Consider the following 20,885-nt stretch of genomic DNA (forward strand, 5'->3'; position numbering starts at 1 on the left):
CACGTGCTGTAGCAAGCAGACTGAGAGCCCAGGTCCATGAGTAATTCTGAAATGCAGCTGTTGTTACCCTGTGTGTGTGTGCAGGTTCTGGACGTGCTGGCTGCCATGGTGTGTGCTGAGGAGCTGGAGGGGCTGGTGCAGACAGCCTCCCCTGAGCTCTGGCTGCAGAGAGTGAAGAACCTCCACATGCCCATTGAATTCCTGTGCAAAGAGGAGGGTGCCCAGCGCAGGGGCAGCCGCTGCCACCAGCTGCTCAGGGAGCTCAGGTAGGTACCCAGCTCTGCTCACAGCCCTGCTCTTTTCCTGGTGGTGCTCTGGGGCATTGGAGCAGCCTGAAGCTGTTCTGGTGCTGCTTTTCTCGGGCTTTGCAAACCTTTCCAGGTTCCTGCTGGGCTCAATTGCATACCAAGCAGCAAGAACCACATTTTTTCCCCTCTCATCTCCTGCAGATTCTCTCTCTAAATTTGGCAGTATCATCTGCTGCATTCCATCTGGGTTCAGGGGTTATTTAAAACTCTCCTCAGGTTCCTGTTAACCAGCAGTGTCTCCCCACTTCATCCTCTGTGCATAAGGACTCAAGAGATGGGGAATTTCACTGCATCTTGTGTTTTGGAAGAGAGCCCAGAGCACTACCCCACTTTCTCACAGACCTCGTTTAGTTTTTTTGAAGTGAAGAAAGGGCACCTAATTGTGATTGGTATTTTAAAAAATTTTTGAGATAGAGGTGTGAGAAGGTGGGTGCAGTGCTGCTGGTCCTGCTGCAGTGCTGCCTCCAGGCCAGGCCCTTGAGCCCCCTGGGCGAAGTGCTGGAATGTTCTCTCCTTGACAAAATCCCCTCTGGAAAGCCAAAGGGCAAAGCAAGTGAGAAGTGCAGGAGGGCTGTGGAGGGGAGCAGGAGCAGCAGTGAGCCCCTGGCTGCTGTTCCTGCTGTGGTGCCAGCCTGCTGTCCCCCCAGGGCCTGCTGGAGCCGTGTGTTTGCCATGGCACTCTTCGTGGAGCACGTCCTGTTGGGCATCCACGCCGTCATGCCCGAATTCGAGGACTTGGTCAGAAAATACACTTTGCTTCTTGCCAAGGTGAGCAAAGCTGCCATTTCACCTCTTCCCTCTTCTGCTGATCACAGGAATTCTGGTCTCAGGTGTTGCAGCTAAGTCACCAGGCCTTGTCCTTTCCCTCTGCAGTGTTTCCAGCACGATTCAGACATGAAGTCTCATCCAACCTTTGTTGCAGTGCTGACAGTGCTGTGCCAGTGCAAGAACGAGGTCAGCAGCAGGCTCTACAGGTACTGACACTGGGGCAGGCTGCAGGGGCCAGCAGGGACATTGCCAGCACACTTCTGGCAGTGCTGCATGGCTGCAGTGAAAGCCAAGGGAAGAGCAATGGCCCTGCTTGGTTCTGCACCCTGAGCTGAGCAGTGAGCCAGCTCTTGGTCTAGCTGCAGCTGAACACCTTGTTCAAGGCTTTTGGGGAGGCAGCATGGGAGCAGCTGTACTCATTGCTGTTTCTGGATTCCAGGCATGGTCTGGAGCCGTGTCCCATCTGCCTGGGAGAGCCAAAGGACCCTGTCTGCCTGCCCTGCAACCACGTGTTCTGCCACAAGTGCATCAGCCAGTGGCTGGTGCCAGCACAGATGTACTGTCCCTACTGCAGGGCTGCGGTGGAGGATGTGCAGTTAACTGTCTCTGAGGAGCTCAGGTACTCAGCCACCTTCTAAGGTGGGACTGTTCACTGGGGGGCTTTGTGAGGAAATTCTCAACTCTGAGGTGGTCAACACGAGCAGAATGGGGGTGAGCTCTGCTTCATCCCTCTGGAACTGAACACATCCTGTCTGTTCTGCTGTGACAAAGGGGAAAGCTGCCTTGGCCTCTGTAAAATCATGGAATGGTTTGGGTTGGAAGGGACCTCAAGGGTCATTTCGTGGGGAAGGTTGAAAAGTGTCTCCCTTGGGTGACTTTGCCCGTGTGTGCAGAGTTCCTCTGTGGTTTAAGAGGTTCTGTGTTTGCTTTTGCCCTCCCAGAGCTGCCATAGCAAAGAAGGCCCTGTTCCGCCAGAGGTGCAATAATTTCTTCATTGACATGGTCACCACCATGTGCTTCAAGGACAACGAGCCCCCTGAGCCAGAGGTGATCCAGAGGCTCCTGAACCTGCTCTTTGTTCACAGAAGCCTCGTGAAAGACCCAAGTGAGCTCCCTTCACCCTCACTCTGTCTTAGGGAGCTGGATCTGTCCCCACCTTCTCTCACCTGCCAGACCTGTCCTTCCCTTGTCTCCACAGATCACCCTGCTGTCTACACAAAATTCCTGTCCCCGTTTAATGATGAGGTGGATGAGACTCCCATCATCCGCTCTGTGATGCTGAAGCTGCTCCTGAAGTACAGGTGAGCACAATCAGCTGAGGGAGGTTAGGCCAGGCCAGGTTCCGCTCTGTTCCTCATCAAACCCATCCCATTGTTCTCCTCACCTCCCTGAGTTTCATTGAATCTCACATTCACCACAAAATGTCACATTCACCACAAAATCTCACCATCTTTGTGATTCGTGCAGCTTGGCTGGCTTGTGTGGAGCTTGTGGTGCAGTGTGAGCAGCCTGTGCAAGGTTTACCTGGTTGTCCCCCACTAACCCTCTGCTGAGGGTGGATGCCTGGGTCTGCAAGGTGGCTGAGTAGCTGCTCTGATCTAGATCAGCAAAGGAAAACTCCTCATTCACTGAGATTTAATCAGGATTTAAACTGATCTCGTGTCTGTTCCACAGACCCCCCACCATTCCCACAGCCCTCCCAGCCCCCCTTTGCAGGCAGGGCACAAAAGCCCCTTCTCAGGTGTGACCACCTCCTGAACCAGGTGCCTTTATCCTGGAAGTGCTCACTGAGTGCTGCTGATGATCAAAGGCCAGCTCATTGCCAAATGTCACTGCAGAAAATGGCACAAGGGCTTCCCCGTCTTGCAGCTGGATCCAGAGTGACCCCAGCTGTCACCCAGCCAGCTCTGGGAGCTGTGCTGTGATTCAGAGCAGGGGCAGGCCTGTTGGCATGGCAGCTGTGTCAGGGCTCTCTCTCTCTCCTGTAGCTTCAATGAAGTCAAAGATGATGTGCAGCGTTACCTGTCCCAGGTGGAGCACAACGAGCTCCTGGAGAAAAATGACAAAAAGGAGCTCTACCTGCTTTTTGTCAACTGCTTGGAGGTAAGGGCTGGGCCATGAAACTGTTGCAGTTTCATGAGTAAAAAAAGTCAAGAACAGAAATTCTTCTGCAGTTCTAGGCGTGTTTCTTGTGTATGTAATTATTCTTCCAACTAGAAAGCCCAGAAGGCCTTGATACCAAATCACCTGGTCAGAACTTGCTCTCAGGAATGAGCTTTGCTTTTCAAGGAAAGGCTTGTGTGGCTTTGCAGTGTTACATAAATTCTTTCCCTTGGACAGGTGTCTGGGTGTTAAACCTCAACCTCCAGCACAGGAGTGCAGCAAGCAGGGCCTTTCTCATGGCAGCAGCCCAGTGCTGAACTGCCTTCTTGTCTCCACAGACCCTTAAATTACTGTGCAGAACTTAAATCATTATGCCTTTTGGAGTGTTCCTTTTCCTCCCCTTGCATAACTTTCAGGACTTAAGACAACTTGAAACAAATGTGACAGCAGGGGAGAGGTTTTATTACTACAGATTTTTTTTAAGTCGCTTTGTAGTTAAAATAACTATTTGTGTTCTTACTTAAGGGACAGACAGGTAGAGCTTGGCATCTTGGACCATGGAATGTGTGTTATTCACAGCCTGCTCGTGGCTCTTGCTCAGCTCCAAGCTTGGGGAGTGTGGGACAGCTGGGCCACATCCTAAAAATTGTGTTTGGCAGAGGTTTAGGATGAGGGGGAAGTGGGGTGGTGGAGGGTGCAGGGATGGTTTGCTGTGCTTGTGGCAGGGATGGTTTGGAGGCTCAGGGATGGTTTGCTGTGCTTGTGGCAGGGATGGTTTGGAGGCTCAGGGATGGTTTGCTGTGCTCGTGGCACCCCCAGGGTGGCTGGGTGGGTGCCATGGGGACACAAGGGTGGCTGGGTGAGGTGGCTCTGCCACTCACCAGTGTTCCGGCCTCTCTCTAGGATTCCATGTGTGAGAAGTCAGAGGACAGCCTGGGATGTGGGCATGGAGGCAGCGTGCCTGAGGACAGAGCCTTTCCAGAGCACTACCTGCCAGGCAGCAGCAGAGGGGCTCCCCAGGAAGCCTCTGTGGAGTACCTGCAGGCCGTGGCCCAGGTGCGCCTGCGCCTGGGCAGGGCTGCAGAGCTCATCTTCCACCTGCAGCAGCACTCACGTGAGTCTGATTGCTCTGCTGGAAATGCTGCCTGCAGGGCAGCTGCGCTGGACACAGGCAGTGCCCTGTGCCCTGCTAGGACCTATTCTGGTGCGTGGCCAAGAAGGAGAGCAGCAATTCCCTTTTTCCTTGGGGGTGTCAGGTGTCTGTCCCCTGTACCAGGTGTTACAAGTGCTCTGTAACTGGTAGCAAGGCTGTGCTGGTGACTCCAGGGTAGTTACTGTGGAAGGAGATTTATTTTATCCTCCAGTGAGATTTATTTAGAGCCCACTAAATTGAACTTTACAGCATAAATGCAGCTTGAGACCCAGGACTGCTGTGAGGGTTATTGTTTTATATGAATGAGAGCTCTGCACAGCTAGAAGGGATTAGGAGTTTATATTGATGAGTTTATACCTTCCCTGTCAAAGAAATGAATCATTGTCTGAAATCTGGCTGAGGAAGTGCTCCAGACAGCACCTGAGGAAGGGAGGGCTCTGAACTTCTTGTGTGTGATAACACAGTACTAATAAAGGGACTTGGTGCTACAGCTGGGGCAGACAGAAGAGTTTTACAGGATGGGATGTGCTTTTGCCTCTTTGCTTTACCCTCTTTTTTCCCCTCCAGACCCAGAGCAGCTGAAGGACGAGCAGCATTACCTGAAGAGTGTGGAGAAGTTCTGCAGCTGTGCCAGGAACGACTGGCACCGTGTGTACCTGGTCAGGAGGATTGCCAGCCAGCATGGCATGGAGTTTGCTCAGAAGTTGGTCGCAGAGCCAGGCTTCAGCTGGGTGTTCCCAGCAGAAATTCTGCAGCAGGTAGACAATAGGCATCTCCTGGTGATGGTTCTGGTCCCCCTTTGCCTTCACTTTGTGCTGCTTTGGGGTGTTCCTGCTGCTGTGTGCTCTTGGGGTCGGGCAAGAGTGGCAGTGGCTGGGAGGTGGCTTGCCCTGGTTCTGAGTGAATGAAGTCTCTCCTGGCAGCACCTGTGGGTGGCCGTGTCTGCTGCTGCTGCTCTGGGGAGCCTGAAATGCCCCAGGGTGTCATTATAGGACACGAAATGACACAACGTGCACGCACTGCTGTTCTCGAGTGGAAAAAGGAAGTTTATTTTCTGACTCCAACATTTATAGATTTCCAAAAGTGACAGTGGATTCTAGGGTGACAGTGCCACCTCTCCAGTGGCACTGGACAAACTAACAGTCCATCAAATTTCTCCTCCTCCATAAAAGAATGCAAAACAGTAAGTTATTTACAGAAAGTGTGTGAGAAAGTTCGTTACAAGAATGTAAACATCAGAAAGCTTAGAAAAATCTCAAAAAATCAGGGCTGGGGAGGAAGAGGAGATTCTGCCCCCTCCATCTGGGTGGCTGTCCCCAGAGCTGTGCATGGCTGTTCCCTTGGCAGGTCCAGCACAGCCAGTCCAGCCACATCGACCGGTACCTGGTGTGCGGGGAGCGCTACCGGGCCCTGCGCGACGCCGTGGGACGAGCCATGATGGAGGGCACGGCCCAGGGGCTGCTCGAGGCCCAGGAGGTACAGCCCAGTGCTCCCCCAGACCCCTGCTGGGCTTGCATGGCCCCAGCTCTGCAGTGTCCCTGCGGGCAGTGTCTGTTCCCAGCCCCTGAGGACACTGGAGCTTGTGCTCAAGCACGTTCTCTTTACTTTCCCACCTGCACATCCCATGGCTGTAGCTGGGGCAGCTCTGGCCTGTTCCCAGCCACATCCTTGGTTCCTCCCCAGGCCTCCAGCAGCCCCCCAGCTCTGGAATCTGCCCACCTGCTCCTGGCTATCTTCCGAGAGGTCACTGCCCTGTATGGGGATGCAAGCCTTCGTCCCAGGCAGCAGGTAGGACACCCTCCTTTGGCAGCTTGTGGCAAACCTGCTTTGTGGGGAAGGAGGAAGGGGATCTGAACCAGTGGTGGAGGAGCTTTGGTTCTGTGCCCCAGCCAGGGTGATGGCCCGAGCTGAGCAGGCTGGGGAGGTTTTGGGAGCAGGGTAAGCCAGGGTGGGAAGCAGCTGCCAGTGCTCTTTGTTTGGGGCCAGTATCCTGATGGCTTTAGCTCTTTCCAATCTGTGCTTTCAGCAAACAGAGGTGATGACTGAGTTCATCCAGAGCTGCCAAGTGCTGAATTCCCCTGAGCTGCAGGACCTCGCAGTTGCCCTGGTGAGGAACACCCTGCCCGGGCTGGCCATGGAGCCACGGGGGCACAGCCAGCAGGGAGCCCTGGTGGAGATGGCTGTGCATGTGGCTGCTGTGCTGCTCTGTGGGCACAGCCCTGTCCTGCAGCCCCTCAGGAACCTGGCCTTCCAGCCACACAGCATGCAGGTGAGGGCACGGAGCTCCCGTGCACTGCAGCTCATCCCTGGCTCTTGCCTGTGTCTGCTGGATCCTCTTTCTCAGCAGCAATGCTCCAACTCAGTTTGAGCTGTGAAACACTGGGGGGGATTATTGCAGTGCTGTTGGGATCAATCAGCACAACACCAAGCTCTGGCCTGGTTTCTTTTCAAGCCACCTCTCCATCCTGATCAGTAGGAAGCAATTACTTTTGCTGATTTTTGGGTGAGCGAGGCTGAGGGCAGCTGGCAGCTCCCCCTGTGCTCACCCGCCTGCTCAGAGAGCTCTGGCTCCTCAGGCAGGGGCAGGGAGCTGCTGCTCTGCTGCTCCTGGCTGCCCAAGGTGTGAGGGAACACGCTGGTACACACCAGGGAGCATCAGCAGTGCTCTGCAGCATGGCTGGAGAGTGCACGTGCAAGTCTTAACAATGCTGACAGTTCTAAGAGGGGATTTTCAAAGGTGAATTTGAAAATCTGCACCTGTGTCACCTCCTGACCTCTGCTCTCAGCTGTCTCTTGTTCCCCAGTGTGAACAGAAACCAGTGAACAGGGCAGAGCTGGTTCCCAGATCCTTCTGTGACTGTTGTCCCCTTTCCCTCCCCAGCACTCCTTTCTGCCCACCATGCCCGAGGACATGATGGCCCAGGCGAGGACCTGGAAGGAAATGCACGGTCTGCGCTGGTATGGTGAGTGCTGCTGGCTGCCTGGGGAAGGAATTCCCTGGGTTTGGAGAGTGAAACTGTTCCAAGTGTGAGGACAAACACTCCTCAGCATGAGTTATCCATGGTAAATCCAGATTTGTAGGCAGTTTGTGTGGGTGATGCACCTAAGGATATCCAGTGCTGTTTAGTCTTCAGCCTGCAGCTGTTCACAGAGCATGAGGGGGCACAAAGGCAACACAAACAGGGTGTGAGAGGAGAGCTCTGCCACCTTCCTGGCCAACTTTGTCTCTGCTAACCCCAGCTGGACCTTCCTGCAGCAGGCAATGGGTCTGAGAGCATTCCTGCCCTCGGCAGCAGAATCTGTCAGGCTTTGATTCCTTGTTTCTCAAGGAGAAGGAGCACTGAAAAATTCCTTGGCTTCTTGTGTGGGCCTGTCAGTCCTTTGGGCTTTGGGATAGTCAGGGCTTTTGATTAGATCTTCAGCAGTTTCTTGCTCCAGGATGATGGTACCAGTGAAAGGGAATAGCAGGGGCTGTATAAATCTGTCTTAGAACACTGTCCTGTTTGTCTCTCTCTCCACAGCATGTCCCAATGGCCACTTCTGCACTGTGGGAGAGGTAAGAATTTGGGACTGGTGGGTATTTAAGCAGACAAAGCTTTCAACAATAAACTGTTTTATTTTGTTTACTGGTTTGAATGTTCTGATGCACAGAGTTCCACTTCTAAACTCAATATTATTGATAGTTTTGTCACTGTAATGTAAAATTTAGAATACCCCTAGCATTTATACCATAGATTGGGAAACATCAGGCAGAGGCCCAGTTCGTAGCAGGGTTTGAATTAACCACTTAGAGGCTGGATTTTTGTTTCATTCCCTTTCCCTGCTGGAGAGGCTGTTGCTCTGGAATTCAGTGTTCTCCTGTTGCTTTTCCCAGTGTGGGCTCCCCATGGAAACCAGCCGCTGTCCCGACTGCCACGTCCTCATTGGAGGCACCGACCACAAACCCGTGCAGGGCTTCCATCAGTCCAGGTGGGCTCTGCTGCAGTGCCTTTGCAGGGCTAAATGATGTAGGACTTGCCTGTGCTGCCCTCAAAGGCCAGAGGTACCAAGGACTTCATGCTGCTCTCTGGAAGGTGTAGCAGGGGATGTCCCAGCAAGAGTAATCAGGCAGCAAAACCGAAGAAATTTGCTTTTCTGTGCACAAAATTGACTGGAAGCCTTCACTCCCTTGTGGCACTTTGAATTGGCAGCTTTTATGGCATTCAAAGACATTAAGGGTCAAAAAGGCATTGCTGGGTATCAGAGATGTCGTGTGGTTTTTGTCTAGGTAAAAAAAAAACCATGTTTGCACTTTCCTACAGCATTAATGAGGACAGGACTCAGACTGGCCACATCCTTGGAGATGTTGAGCACAGGAGGACACTGGGAATGTCTGACAGGGGCGTGTCCCCCGTGGTCTTTGTGCTGCTCCGTTTGCTCACCCACCTGTCCATGCTGCTGGGAGCCTCCAGAGACCCTCAGGTACCTTCCAGAAATGCTTCCAGGTGGTCACACAAAATGTAGGGGAACTTTTGTGTGCTGCTGGTCCTTTTCATCACACTGCCAAGTGGCCAGGGCAGTCTGTCAGGATGCAAGACCCAAATTCCCTCTCTCCTTGCCCAGCAGGGATTTTGGTTAATTCCTGCACTTCCATGCAGGCACATCCACCCAGCCCTGCCTTGATGGGCACAGGTAGCAGGAATCCCACAGGTGGGGGTGCCTGGCAGGACTGAGCTCTGTGTGCTTTGTGCTTCCCTGGATGTTTTTGGCTGTGCTCAGCTCTTGCCTTTGTTGTCTTTAGTCCCTGGGAAGGATGATCAAGCCAACAGTGAACGACGTGGTGAGCTTCCTGCAGCAGCACGTTCAGGAGGACTTGGCACAGCTGACCAGGATTTTGGGGAAGAGTGTGGATGACACTATCAACATCCTGCACCTGGTGCTCAGCAGCCTCCTGCAGGCCCCCCAGCAGCAGCCAGGCCAGTGTAAGAAAAGCCCCCTGCCCTGTCACCTGGGGCTGTGCTTGAAGGGCTGTGGCCATGCAGCCACCTTGCTGGTAAACCCCTTCCAACAGCAGCTGCTGAGTTGAAGAGGGAAATAGAGAGCTTGAAGCTTGTTTCTTACTGTAGGGAGGGAAGAATTTTTGGCTGTTTGCTTCTTTCAGTTGGGTACGTGGGGTTTGCAAGGTTTGGTGCAGTCAATAACTCTGAAAATGAATTATTGACAAAACAGCGTCATGACAGATGGGCAGAGCTTGCAGCAGGGCTGCTCTCCCAGCACTCAGCTCGTGCTGTGTGCAGGCCCTGTTCTGTGCTGCCTCTCAGTCACTCCCAGAAGCTCTCTGGGAGAAGAGGGATGGCACAGTGGGGCTCATGGTGGGGTCTGGAGTCACTGTGGCACCGAGGCATTAATGTGTAAATAGCCCACATTTGGAGTGTGGGACAGCACCAGTCAGTATTCCAAGCTTCACTCTGTCATTGGACATGGTCTGAGCTTGGACAACCTGTTCAGTATTTCTGGGGTTATGAAGGAGTGGTGTAAATGTGCCCATCATTCACATGAAGCTCCTGGAAACCTGGATCACTGTGTGATGTTTGTCACTCTCCAGCTGGACAAGATACTCCGTTACCTTCTAGCACTTGTGAATCTGTGCTTTCTTTTCACTGAAATATTGCAGATGTAAGAGATGACATATTCCTATTGCAGGGCTGGTGCAGTTTGATGAGTTTCTGTCCACCAAGGGGAAGAGAAACAAATGGGAAGAAATTGTTGCAAACACAATTATTGTTCCTGAATTGGAGGTGAGAAATCTGCTATACAGAGTCAGTGTCTGAGCAGTTCAAAATCCACTGGAAATATGATGTGCTGTAATATCTGTGCTACACTTTTCACCTGGCTATTCCTAAGGCCAGCCCACCTGTGGCACAGCTGCAGATTAAGGATTAGCCACCTTTATTCTGCCTGGGGAAATGGGAGCCTGAGGCTGGGGTTGTTCTGGGACGAATTTGTATAGCTGGAAAAGCAGAAATGGCTTAGCTCAGCTGAAGGTATTTCACAACACCCAATAATTTATTATCTTTTAATGCAGGATTTGGATAAAAAGCTTCTGAAGTTAAACCGCCAGATCCAAGAGGATGAGAGAATCTCTTCCAACCCCATAGTGAAGATAGTGTATGGGGACCCAGCTGCATTCCTGTCCCAGCTGCCAGGGGACAGCCACGTCCACCACTCCAAGATGTGGAGCTGCCGCAGGAGGGTTTCTGTGGAGAACCTGGGCCACGTTGTGCAGCAGAAGAATGCCAAGGACACCGTCCCTCTCCTCTGGAAGTTCCTGCAGAAGGTGGGGCTGGCACAGGGCTGAGAGCCTGGCATTGCCCAGCACTAAACACGTTTGGATTATCTCAGTACTTGCTATGATCTTGAGAATGAACATAGAAGATATTGTTGTCTTTTAAACATTTAAGAAGTAATTCCATAAAAGTATTCCCAATTGTGTGTCCAAGCCTTACCCATAGCCTCCCTTTCCTCTTCCAGGAAAGTGAGCTGAGGCTGGTGAAATTCCTCCCGAGATTCTGGCTCTGCAGAGAGATTTGGTGAGGCAATTCCAGAACACAGCAGAGATCAAACACTGCTCCATCAGGGAATTCCTCAGGGAACCCCACTCAGGTGAGGAGACTGTGCCAAAATTGTAATTAATGAAAAAGAAAGGGCTGGATTGTCCAGTTGAAAGTGAAGGGGAAAACTCACGTTTTCTTTTTAACTCTCACCCAAATGAACTGAGATTTGGATAGGGTTGGAAAAGTTACCAGATGACTTTAAAGGGAATTAGGTACAGGAGATTTTTTATGAGGTGTGGGAGCTCTGTGCAGTGCAGCAGTGGTTCTGTGGGCATTTTAAGCTCAGCCTAGAGCAGGGCTTGCCTAAAGAGTGTAATGAACATTCTTCCTTTCATGAAGTTTGTGGCAACTCCTTCAATTGCATTTAAGTGCAATTATTGATGCTTTTAAGTACTTATGGAAAAGTACATAAAGGTCATGCAGGAGCGGACAATAATGGAAAAATAACAAACTGAGCCAATGACTCCATTTGACACCTTTAGGAAGGTGTTTGGTGTCTGTTTAGTCTCTTGAGCAGTTGCCTGGAGTTCAGTGGTGTGCTCTGAAGATCCCTGTATTGGAGAGCTTCACCAGGAAAAGGTGTTTCATGGATTTATTTATTGTTGTTTCTCAGATGGGATGAGGGACCTGTTAGAGAGGAGAGTGAATGTGTTTCTGTCTGTCTGGAACAAGCTGAGAAGCTCCCTGGACACCAATGGTGAGCAGCTTCTTTCCCAGCCCTGCTCCTCGTTCTGAGTTCGGGTTACTCCCGTCACTGATGCTGAGGCATATCCTCAAAACTGGGCTTGGCCATTAAATGTTAAGAATGTAGGTACAAGGGGAGGGATTTGTTTCTCTCTTGAAGTATTCTCACCTGAATTAGTTTCCCTTCTCACCCTAACTTGTTCCCTTTCGTGCTTGTCCCTAACGCCGAGCACACGGCTTTTCTCAGCTCGGTACCTCCTCCTGCCCTGGCTCAGCCTGGCTGGCTCCGGGCCTCCTCAAACACTGTTTCTGTATTTCAGGAGAAATCAAGCTGCCCAAAGGCTACTGTGATGCCGAGCTGAGCCTGGACAGCAGGCTGGAGGTGCTGCTGCCACGGCGCCAGGGGCTGGGGCTGTGCTCCACGGCGCTGGCCAGTTACCTCATCGGGCTGCACAACGACCTGGTGCACTCTGTCAACAGGCACACCAAGGAGGATGACAGGTCTGCTGCATCCCCTGCTCCCTCTCAGGCAGCTTTCCCTGCTCCACAGAGGCCTCTCCCTCTGAACACAGGCCCTTTGCTCCCTGCAGGTACCTGGTCAGCCCCTCGGAAGTGGCCGACCTGCACCTGATCAGTTACGAGGTGGAGAGGGACCTGATCCCTCTGATCCTGTCCAACTGCCAGTACAGCATGGAGAAGGGAGGGGAGACCTTGCAGGACTTTGATCTGGAGAGGATCCAGCAGCAAGTGATCAGCAAGTTCCTGCAGGGGAAGCCACTCATCACGCTGATGGTAGGAGGGGCAGGGCTGTGCAGCCAGGAGGGCTCTGGGAGCAGCGTTCCAGGGTTCACATCCTTGGGTTTCTCTCCTGACAGGGAATCCCCACCCTGGTGCACAGACACGACAGGAACTACGAGCAGCTGTTCAGTGATGTCAGGAACAAGCTGGAGCAGGTGGGTTTCTGCACTGCAGGAAGCAGGGCAAGCATGAAATCCCTGCTTTTCCAAGGGTTTTCTGTGCCTTGCCTTGTCCATCCAAAGCTTGCCCGCTGATTTCTCAGCATGCCTTGGGTACGTGCAATCTGGCCTTGTGCTGCCAGTCAGGATTTACAAAGAGAAGGGAGATAGTTCAGCATTTCAGTTTCCTGAATCTGGGGCTCTGTTGTCTTCCTTGACTTGAGCAATTGGAGAAGAAAAAGGTATGGCTCTAAAACAGTATTAACCATGACTTTGTGGTTTTCAGAGTGCTCTGCCCAGTTCTGTGATGAGCATGATCACTGGGGAGCTGCAGTCCTACAGTGATGTGTGTGATGCTCTGTCCCTCACTGAGATCACCCTGGGTTTCCTGGCCATGGCTGGTGAGAATGCAGACATGCTGCTGACTGAGTACATTGAGCAGGTTCTGCAGATGGGGGATCAGACAAACCCTCACGTGCTGCAGGTGAGTCCTGAGGGCAAAGCTCAGATTCTTGTGGGGTACAATCTGGTTTATGCTAAATCCAGCCTGTGTGACAGAGCCCTCTCACTTTCCCCCTGCTTGTTGTGGTATCAGAAACTGGATTATTGAGGGCAGCTGGGGAAAGGTGAGAGGGCAGATGGGCTCCACCCAGGCCAAGGGGCTGGATGAGCTCTGTGCTGAGCTGTCCTGGGCAGGCAGGCTGGGGATGGGCTCTAAGGACACCCCTCACATCCACAGCTGTCCTTCTCTTCCAGGCCCTCAGACGGTGCCAGCTCAGGCACAGCATGGCCCTGTGGCAGCTCCTGTGTGCCCACAATCTGAGCAGCTGCTGCGCCTCGGCAGGGTATGGCACCCCCAGCTCCTCTGTGTGACCTCCTCTGCCCTGCCCTGCCTGCAGCTGCTCTAATGTGTCTTTGGGCTTTTTCTCCCCTCGCTGCATTTTTAGGATCCTTTTGCAGATGTCAGTCCAGACTACAAAGAAGAGCTCACCCCAGAGCTTGCCAAGCTCCTGCACACCTTCCTGGTCCACTCCAGGCTGGAAATCTTCCTGCAGGAGCTCCATGAAATGATCATCCTGAAGCTGAGACGTGTCCAAGCTGTGGAGGAATTCAAACCCACCTGGAGGTAGGATTGTACAGCCAGAGCCACCACAGTTGTTGTTAACTGAAGCTTCTCTGCCTCTGAGCATGCACACACTGGGAACACTCCCTTGGCACAGGCAGCAGCATTAGGAGCATCCACACCCATTTCTGGCAGGTGTCACTCCCATCTCACACAGGCTCTCTTGGGGACACTGCTGGAACACTCCAGGAGCTGCTGGCCAGGGCACAAACAGCAGCACTTCTGCAGGCACTTGGATAAAATAATAACAGAATCACAAACTCATTAAGGGTGGAAAAAATCTCCATGGTGCTCAAGGCCAGCCCCAGAGTTCAGCTCTGCCCTGCAGCCTCCCCTGGCTGTTTAACCCTTCTCACTAGACACCCCTGTTCAGTTGTGGATATTGAGTATTTTGGGTGGTGGAGTCCACTCATACTGTGGAACTTGAGGTTTGGGTTTTTTTAGTTGTTTAATGCCATTCTGCTCTGTCTTCCAGCCTGAAGGAATCACTCTTGCCTTACCTTGATGACAAAGAGTCTGAATTAGCTCCAGAGCTGGAAGACACATTCCCTGATGAGATTCTTCTGTCTCATGCTGCTGCTACCTGGAAAGCAGCTGCTGTATTCAAGAGGAGGGAGCACAGGGAGAGTTAGGACAGAGCCCTGCCAGGGACTGCCACAACACCCGCGTCAGGGCTCCTGCAACTCTGGGCATTTGTTTGGGGCTTGTTGGTTGTTCTTTGGGTTTGGGGTTGTTGTTTTTACACCTGATGTGAAGAGGAGAGTGGCTGTGGAGGAGGAGGGTGAAATAGACCCAGCAGCTCGGTGCGAACCCTGGATCGCCACAGCTCCAGAGCCACGGGAGGAACATGAAGGACTTTTTTTACAAATCATGGTGCCGTCGTGCCGGGGCAGGGTTGATGTTTTCTAGCCTGCCTTTCTGCGCTGGCTGCAGAAGCGGCTCCTGCCCCGCGCCCCCGCTGCGGCAGGGCCCGAACAGGGAGCCCTGAGGGCCGGGGCTGCTCCGCTGCCTTCGCCCCGGCCCGCCTCGGCCCGGCCGCCTTCTCCCCCCCTTAAATAAACTCGTTCATCTCCCGCTGCTGCTCCCGGCTCCTTCCCCGATCGGTACCGAGATCCGCTGCCGCGATCGGTGCCGCCGGCCCGGAACGGCCGCGCCCGGCCGCTCTTTCCGGGGAACGGCGGCGCTGCGGGACGGGCGGGCCCGGCGCCGCCATGGCCGCGTCCCCCGCCCGGCTGCGCCGCTGGGAACGGTAACGGGGCTGGGGCTGGGAGCGGTAACGGGGGTCAGGCTGGGACGGGCCCCGGGAACTGCCCGGCGGCGCCGCTGGGAACGGTAACGGGGCTGGGGCTTGGACGGGCCCCGGGCACTGCCCGGCTGCGCCCCTGGGAGCGGTAACGGGGATCGGGGCTGCCTGGCTCCGCGTCCCCACAAGGCACGGGCACCCTCGGCAAGAGCCGCCGGTTGCTCCGCGTCCCGGTTGGGGTCGGGGGTTCCCCGGGGAGCGGACGGGGCTCTGGGAGGACCCCGCTCTGAGCGCGGCCGGCCCGCAGGGAGCAGGCCCGGCTGAGGGCCAGCGAGCACACACGTGAGTCTGATTGCTCTGCTGGAAATGCTGCCTGCAGGGCAGCTGCGCTGGACACAGGCAGTGCCCTGTGCCCTGCTAGGACCTATTCTGGTGCGTGGCCAAGAAGGAGAGCAGCAATTCCCTTTTTCCTTGGGGGTGTCAGGTGTCTGTCCCCTGTACCAGGTGTTACAAGTGCTCTGTAACTGGTAGCAAGGCTGTGCTGGTGACTCCAGGGTAGTTACTGTGGAAGGAGATTTATTTTATCCTCCAGTGAGATTTATTTAGAGCCCACTAAATTGAACTTTACAGCATAAATGCAGCTTGAGACCCAGGACTGCTGTGAGGGTTATTGTTTTATATGAATGAGAGCTCTGCACAGCTAGAAGGGATTAGGAGTTTATATTGATGAGTTTATACCTTCCCTGTCAAAGAAATGAATCATTGTCTGAAATCTGGCTGAGGAAGTGCTCCAGACAGCACCTGAGGAAGGGAGGGCTCTGAACTTCTTGTGTGTGATAACACAGTACTAATAAAGGGACTTGGTGCTACAGCTGGGGCAGACAGAAGAGTTTTACAGGATGGGATGTGCTTTTGCCTCTTTGCTTTACCCTCTTTTTTTCCCCTCCAGACCCAGAGCAGCTGAAGGACGAGCAGCATTACCTGAAGAGTGTGGAGAAGTTCTGCAGCTGTGCCAGGAACGACTGGCACCGTGTGTACCTGGTCAGGAGGATTGCCAGCCAGCATGGCATGGAGTTTGCTCAGAAGTTGGTCGCAGAGCCACGCTTCAGCTGGGTGTTCCCAGCAGAAATTCTGCAGCAGGTAGACAATAGGCATCTCCTGGTGATGGTTCTGGTCCCCCTTTGCCTTCACTTTGTGCTGCTTTGGGGTGTTCCTGCTGCTGTGTGCTCTTGGGGTCGGGCAAGAGTGGCAGTGGCTGGGAGGTGGCTTGCCCTGGTTCTGAGTGAATGAAGTCTCTCCTGGCAGCACCTGTGGGTGGCCGTGTCTGCTGCTGCTGCTCTGGGGAGCCTGAAATGCCCCAGGGTGTCATTATAGGACACGAAATGACACAACGTGCATGCACTGCTGTTCTCGAGTGGAAAAAGGAAGTTTATTTTCTGACTCCAACATTTATAGATTTCCAAAAGTGACAGTGGATTCTAGGGTGACAGTGCCACCTCTCCAGTGGCACTGGACAAACTAACAGTCCATCAAATTTCTCCTCCTCCATAAAAGAATGCAAAACAGTAAGTTATTTACAGAAAGTGTGTGAGAAAGTTCGTTACAAGAATGTAAACATCAGAAAGCTTAGAAAAATCTCAAAAAATCAGGGCTGGGGAGGAAGAGGAGATTCTGCCCCCTCCATCTGGGTGGCTGTCCCCAGAGCTGTGCATGGCTGTTCCCTTGGCAGGTCCAGCACAGCCAGTCCAGCCACATCGACCGGTACCTGGTGTGCGGGGAGCGCTACCGGGCCCTGCGCGACGCCGTGGGACGAGCCATGATGGAGGGCACGGCCCAGGGGCTGCTCGAGGCCCAGGAGGTACAGCCCAGTGCTCCCCCAGACCCCTGCTGGGCTTGCATGGCCCCAGCTCTGCAGTGTCCCTGCGGGCAGTGTCTGTTCCCAGCCCCTGAGGACACTGGAGCTTGTGCTCAAGCACGTTCTCTTTACTTTCCCACCTGCACATCCCATGGCTGTAGCTGGGGCAGCTCTGGCCTGTTCCCAGCCACATCCTTGGTTCCTCCCCAGGCCTCCAGCAGCCCCCCAGCTCTGGAATCTGCCCACTGCTCCTGGCCATCTTCCGAGAGGTCACTGCCCTGTATGGGGATGCAAGCCTTCGTCCCAGGCAGCAGGTAGGACACCCTCCTTTGGCAGCTTGTGGCAAACCTGCTTTGTGGGGAAGGAGGAAGGGGATCTGAACCAGTGGTGGAGGAGCTTTGGTTCTGTGCCCCAGCCAGGGTGATGGCCCGAGCTGAGCAGGCTGGGGAGGTTTTGGGAGCAGGGTAAGCCAGGGTGGGAAGCAGCTGCCAGTGCTCTTTGTTTGGGGCCAGTATCCTGATGGCTTTACCTCTTTCCAATCTGTGCTTTCAGCAAACAGAGGTGATGACTGAGTTCATCCAGAGCTGCCAAGTGCTGAATTCCCCTGAGCTGCAGGACCTCGCAGTTGCCCTGGTGAGGAACACCCTGCCCGGGCTGGCCATGGAGCCACGGGGGCACAGCCAGCAGGGAGCCCTGGTGGAGATGGCTGTGCATGTGGCTGCTGTGCTGCTCTGTGGGCACAGCCCTGTCCTGCAGCCCCTCAGGAACCTGGCCTTCCAGCCACACAGCATGCAGGTGAGGGCACGGAGCTCCCGTGCACTGCAGCTCATCCCTGGCTCTTGCCTGTGTCTGCTGGATCCTCTTTCTCAGCAGCAATGCTCCAACTCAGTTTGAGCTGTGAAACACTGGGGGGGATTATTGCAGTGCTGTTGGGATCAATCAGCACAACACCAAGCTCTGGCCTGGTTTCTTTTCAAGCCACCTCTCCATCCTGATCAGTAGGAAGCAATTACTTTTGCTGATTTTTGGGTGAGCGAGGCTGAGGGCAGCTGGCAGCTCCCCTGTGCTCACCCGCCTGCTCAGAGAGCTCTGGCTCCTCAGGCAGGGGCAGGGAGCTGCTGCTCTGCTGCTCCTGGCTGCCCAAGGTGTGAGGGAACACGCTGGTACACACCAGGGAGCATCAGCAGTGCTCTGCAGCATGGCTGGAGAGTGCACGTGCAAGTCTTAACAATGCTGACAGTTCTAAGAGGGGATTTTCAAAGGTGAATTTGAAAATCTGCACCTGTGTCACCTCCTGACCTCTGCTCTCAGCTGTCTCTTGTTCCCCAGTGTGAACAGAAACCAGTGAACAGGGCAGAGCTGGTTCCCAGATCCTTCTGTGACTGTTGTCCCCTTTCCCTCCCCAGCACTCCTTTCTGCCCACCATGCCCGAGGACATGATGGCCCAGGCGAGGACCTGGAAGGAAATGCACGGTCTGCGCTGGTATGGTGAGTGCTGCTGGCTGCCTGGGGAAGGAATTCCCTGGGTTTGGAGAGTGAAACTGTTCCAAGTGTGAGGACAAACACTCCTCAGCATGAGTTATCCATGGTAAATCCAGATTTGTAGGCGGTTTGTGTGGGTGATGCACCTAAGGACATCCAGTGCTGTTTAGTCTTCAGCCTGCAGCTGTTCACAGAGCATGAGGGGGCACAAAGGCAACACAAACAGGGTGTGAGAGGAGAGCTCTGCCACCTTCCTGGCCAGCTTTGTCTCTGCTAACCCCAGGTGGACCTTCCTGCAGCAGGCAATGGGTCTGAGAGCATTCCTGCCCTCGGCAGCAGAATCTGTCAGGCTTTGATTCCTTGTTTCTCAAGGAGAAGGAGCACTGAAAAATTCCTTGGCTTCTTGTGTGGGCCTGTCAGTCCTTTGGGCTTTGGGATAGTCAGGGCTTTTGATTAGATCTTCAGCAGTTTCTTGCTCCAGGATGATGGTACCAGTGAAAGGGAATAGCAGGGGCTGTATAAATCTGTCTTAGAACACTGTCCTGTTTGTCTCCCTCTTCACAGCATGTCCCAATGGCCACTTCTGCACTGTGGGAGAGGTAAGAATTTGGGACTGGTGGGTATTTAAGCAGACAAAGCTTTCAACAATAAACTGTTTTATTTTGTTTACTGGTTTGAATGTTCTGATGCACAGAGTTCCACTTCTAAACTCAATATTATTGATAGTTTTGTCACTGTAATGTAAAATTTAGAATACCCCTAGCATTTATACCATAGATTGGGAAACATCAGGCAGAGGCCCAGTTCGTAGCAGGGTTTGAATTAACCACTTAGAGGCTGGATTTTTGTTTCATTCCCTTTCCCTGCTGGAGAGGCTGTTGCTCTGGAATTCAGTGTTCTCCTGTTGCTTTTCCCAGTGTGGGCTCCCCATGGAAACCAGCCGCTGTCCCGACTGCCACGTCCTCATTGGAGGCACCGACCACAAACCCGTGCAGGGCTTCCATCAGTCCAGGTGGGCTCTGCTGCAGTGCCTTTGCAGGGCTAAATGATGTAGGACTTGCCTGTGCTGCCCTCAAAGGCCAGAGGTACCAAGGACTTCATGCTGCTCTCTGGAAGGTGTAGCAGGGGATGTCCCAGCAAGAGTAATCAGGCAGCAAAACCGAAGAAATTTGCTTTTCTGTGCACAAAATTGACTGGAAGCCTTCACTCCCTTGTGGCACTTTGAATTGGCAGCTTTTATGGCATTCAAAGACATTAAGGGTCAAAAAGGCATTGCTGGGTATCAGAGATGTCGTGTGGTTTTTGTCTAGGTAAAAAAAAAACCATGTTTGCACTTTCCTACAGCATTAATGAGGACAGGACTCAGACTGGCCACATCCTTGGAGATGTTGAGCACAGGAGGACACTGGGAATGTCTGACAGGGGCGTGTCCCCCGTGGTCTTTGTGCTGCTCCGTTTGCTCACCCACCTGTCCATGCTGCTGGGAGCCTCCAGAGACCCTCAGGTACCTTCCAGAAATGCTTCCAGGTGGTCACACAAAATGTAGGGGAACTTTTGTGTGCTGCTGGTCCTTTTCATCACACTGCCAAGTGGCCAGGGCAGTCTGTCAGGATGCAAGACCCAAATTCCCTCTCTCCTTGCCCAGCAGGGATTTTGGTTAATTCCTGCACTTCCATGCAGGCACATCCACCCAGCCCTGCCTTGATGGGCACAGGTAGCAGGAATCCCACAGGTGGGGGTGCCTGGCAGGACTGAGCTCTGTGTGCTTTGTGCTTCCCTGGATGTTTTTGGCTGTGCTCAGCTCTTGCCTTTGTTGTCTTTAGTCCCTGGGAAGGATGATCAAGCCAACAGTGAACGACGTGGTGAGCTTCCTGCAGCAGCACGTTCAGGAGGACTTGGCACAGCTGACCAGGATTTTGGGGAAGAGTGTGGATGACACTATCAACATCCTGCACCTGGTGCTCAGCAGCCTCCTGCAGGCCCCCCAGCAGCAGCCAGGCCAGTGTAAGAAAAGCCCCCTGCCCTGTCACCTGGGGCTGTGCTTGAAGGGCTGTGGCCATGCAGCCACCTTGCTGGTAAACCCCTTCCAACAGCAGCTGCTGAGTTGAAGAGGGAAATAGAGAGCTTGAAGCTTGTTTCTTACTGTAGGGAGGGAAGAATTTTTGGCTGTTTGCTTCTTTCAGTTGGGTACGTGGGGTTTGCAAGGTTTGGTGCAGTCAATAACTCTGAAAATGAATTATTGACAAAACAGCGTCATGACAGATGGGCAGAGCTTGCAGCAGGGCTGCTCTCCCAGCACTCAGCTCGTGCTGTGTGCAGGCCCTGTTCTGTGCTGCCTCTCAGTCACTCCCAGAAGCTCTCTGGGAGAAGAGGGATGGCACAGTGGGGCTCATGGTGGGGTCTGGAGTCACTGTGGCACCGAGGCATTAATGTGTAAATAGCCCACATTTGGAGTGTGGGACAGCACCAGTCAGTATTCCAAGCTTCACTCTGTCATTGGACATGGTCTGAGCTTGGACAACCTGTTCAGTATTTCTGGGGTTATGAAGGAGTGGTGTAAATGTGCCCATCATTCACATGAAGCTCCTGGAAACCTGGATCACTGTGTGATGTTTGG

The 20,885-nt window shown here is 53.5% G+C and overlaps 1 protein-coding gene across 1 annotated transcript in view; it reads left to right on the top strand.

Annotated features, from left to right (window-relative positions):
* The window catches only part of RNF213 (ring finger protein 213), a 46,009-nt gene extending 31,243 nt beyond the window's left edge, over window positions 1–14,766 (top strand). The window contains 30 exon segments of the mRNA XM_050981195.1: window positions 85–266; window positions 956–1,076; window positions 1,182–1,282; window positions 1,516–1,695; window positions 2,018–2,181; window positions 2,275–2,377; window positions 3,065–3,179; window positions 4,083–4,293; window positions 4,900–5,090; window positions 5,680–5,808; window positions 6,016–6,120; window positions 6,359–6,601; window positions 7,214–7,295; window positions 7,854–7,888; window positions 8,207–8,301; window positions 8,634–8,793; window positions 9,113–9,293; window positions 10,015–10,109; window positions 10,397–10,648; window positions 10,843–10,867; window positions 10,870–10,974; window positions 11,539–11,622; window positions 11,930–12,110; window positions 12,200–12,401; window positions 12,485–12,562; window positions 12,852–13,049; window positions 13,322–13,379; window positions 13,382–13,410; window positions 13,513–13,691; window positions 14,164–14,766. Coding sequence (XP_050837152.1) covers window positions 85–266; window positions 956–1,076; window positions 1,182–1,282; window positions 1,516–1,695; window positions 2,018–2,181; window positions 2,275–2,377; window positions 3,065–3,179; window positions 4,083–4,293; window positions 4,900–5,090; window positions 5,680–5,808; window positions 6,016–6,120; window positions 6,359–6,601; window positions 7,214–7,295; window positions 7,854–7,888; window positions 8,207–8,301; window positions 8,634–8,793; window positions 9,113–9,293; window positions 10,015–10,109; window positions 10,397–10,648; window positions 10,843–10,867; window positions 10,870–10,974; window positions 11,539–11,622; window positions 11,930–12,110; window positions 12,200–12,401; window positions 12,485–12,562; window positions 12,852–13,049; window positions 13,322–13,379; window positions 13,382–13,410; window positions 13,513–13,691; window positions 14,164–14,320 — 4,041 coding nt within the window. The 3' untranslated portion in view covers window positions 14,321–14,766.
* Window positions 14,767–20,885: the final 6,119 nt, after the last annotated feature.

This window comes from Serinus canaria, chromosome 18 (genome assembly GCF_022539315.1).
Source record: "Serinus canaria isolate serCan28SL12 chromosome 18, serCan2020, whole genome shotgun sequence".
Classification (NCBI taxonomy): Eukaryota; Metazoa; Chordata; class Aves; order Passeriformes; family Fringillidae; genus Serinus; species Serinus canaria.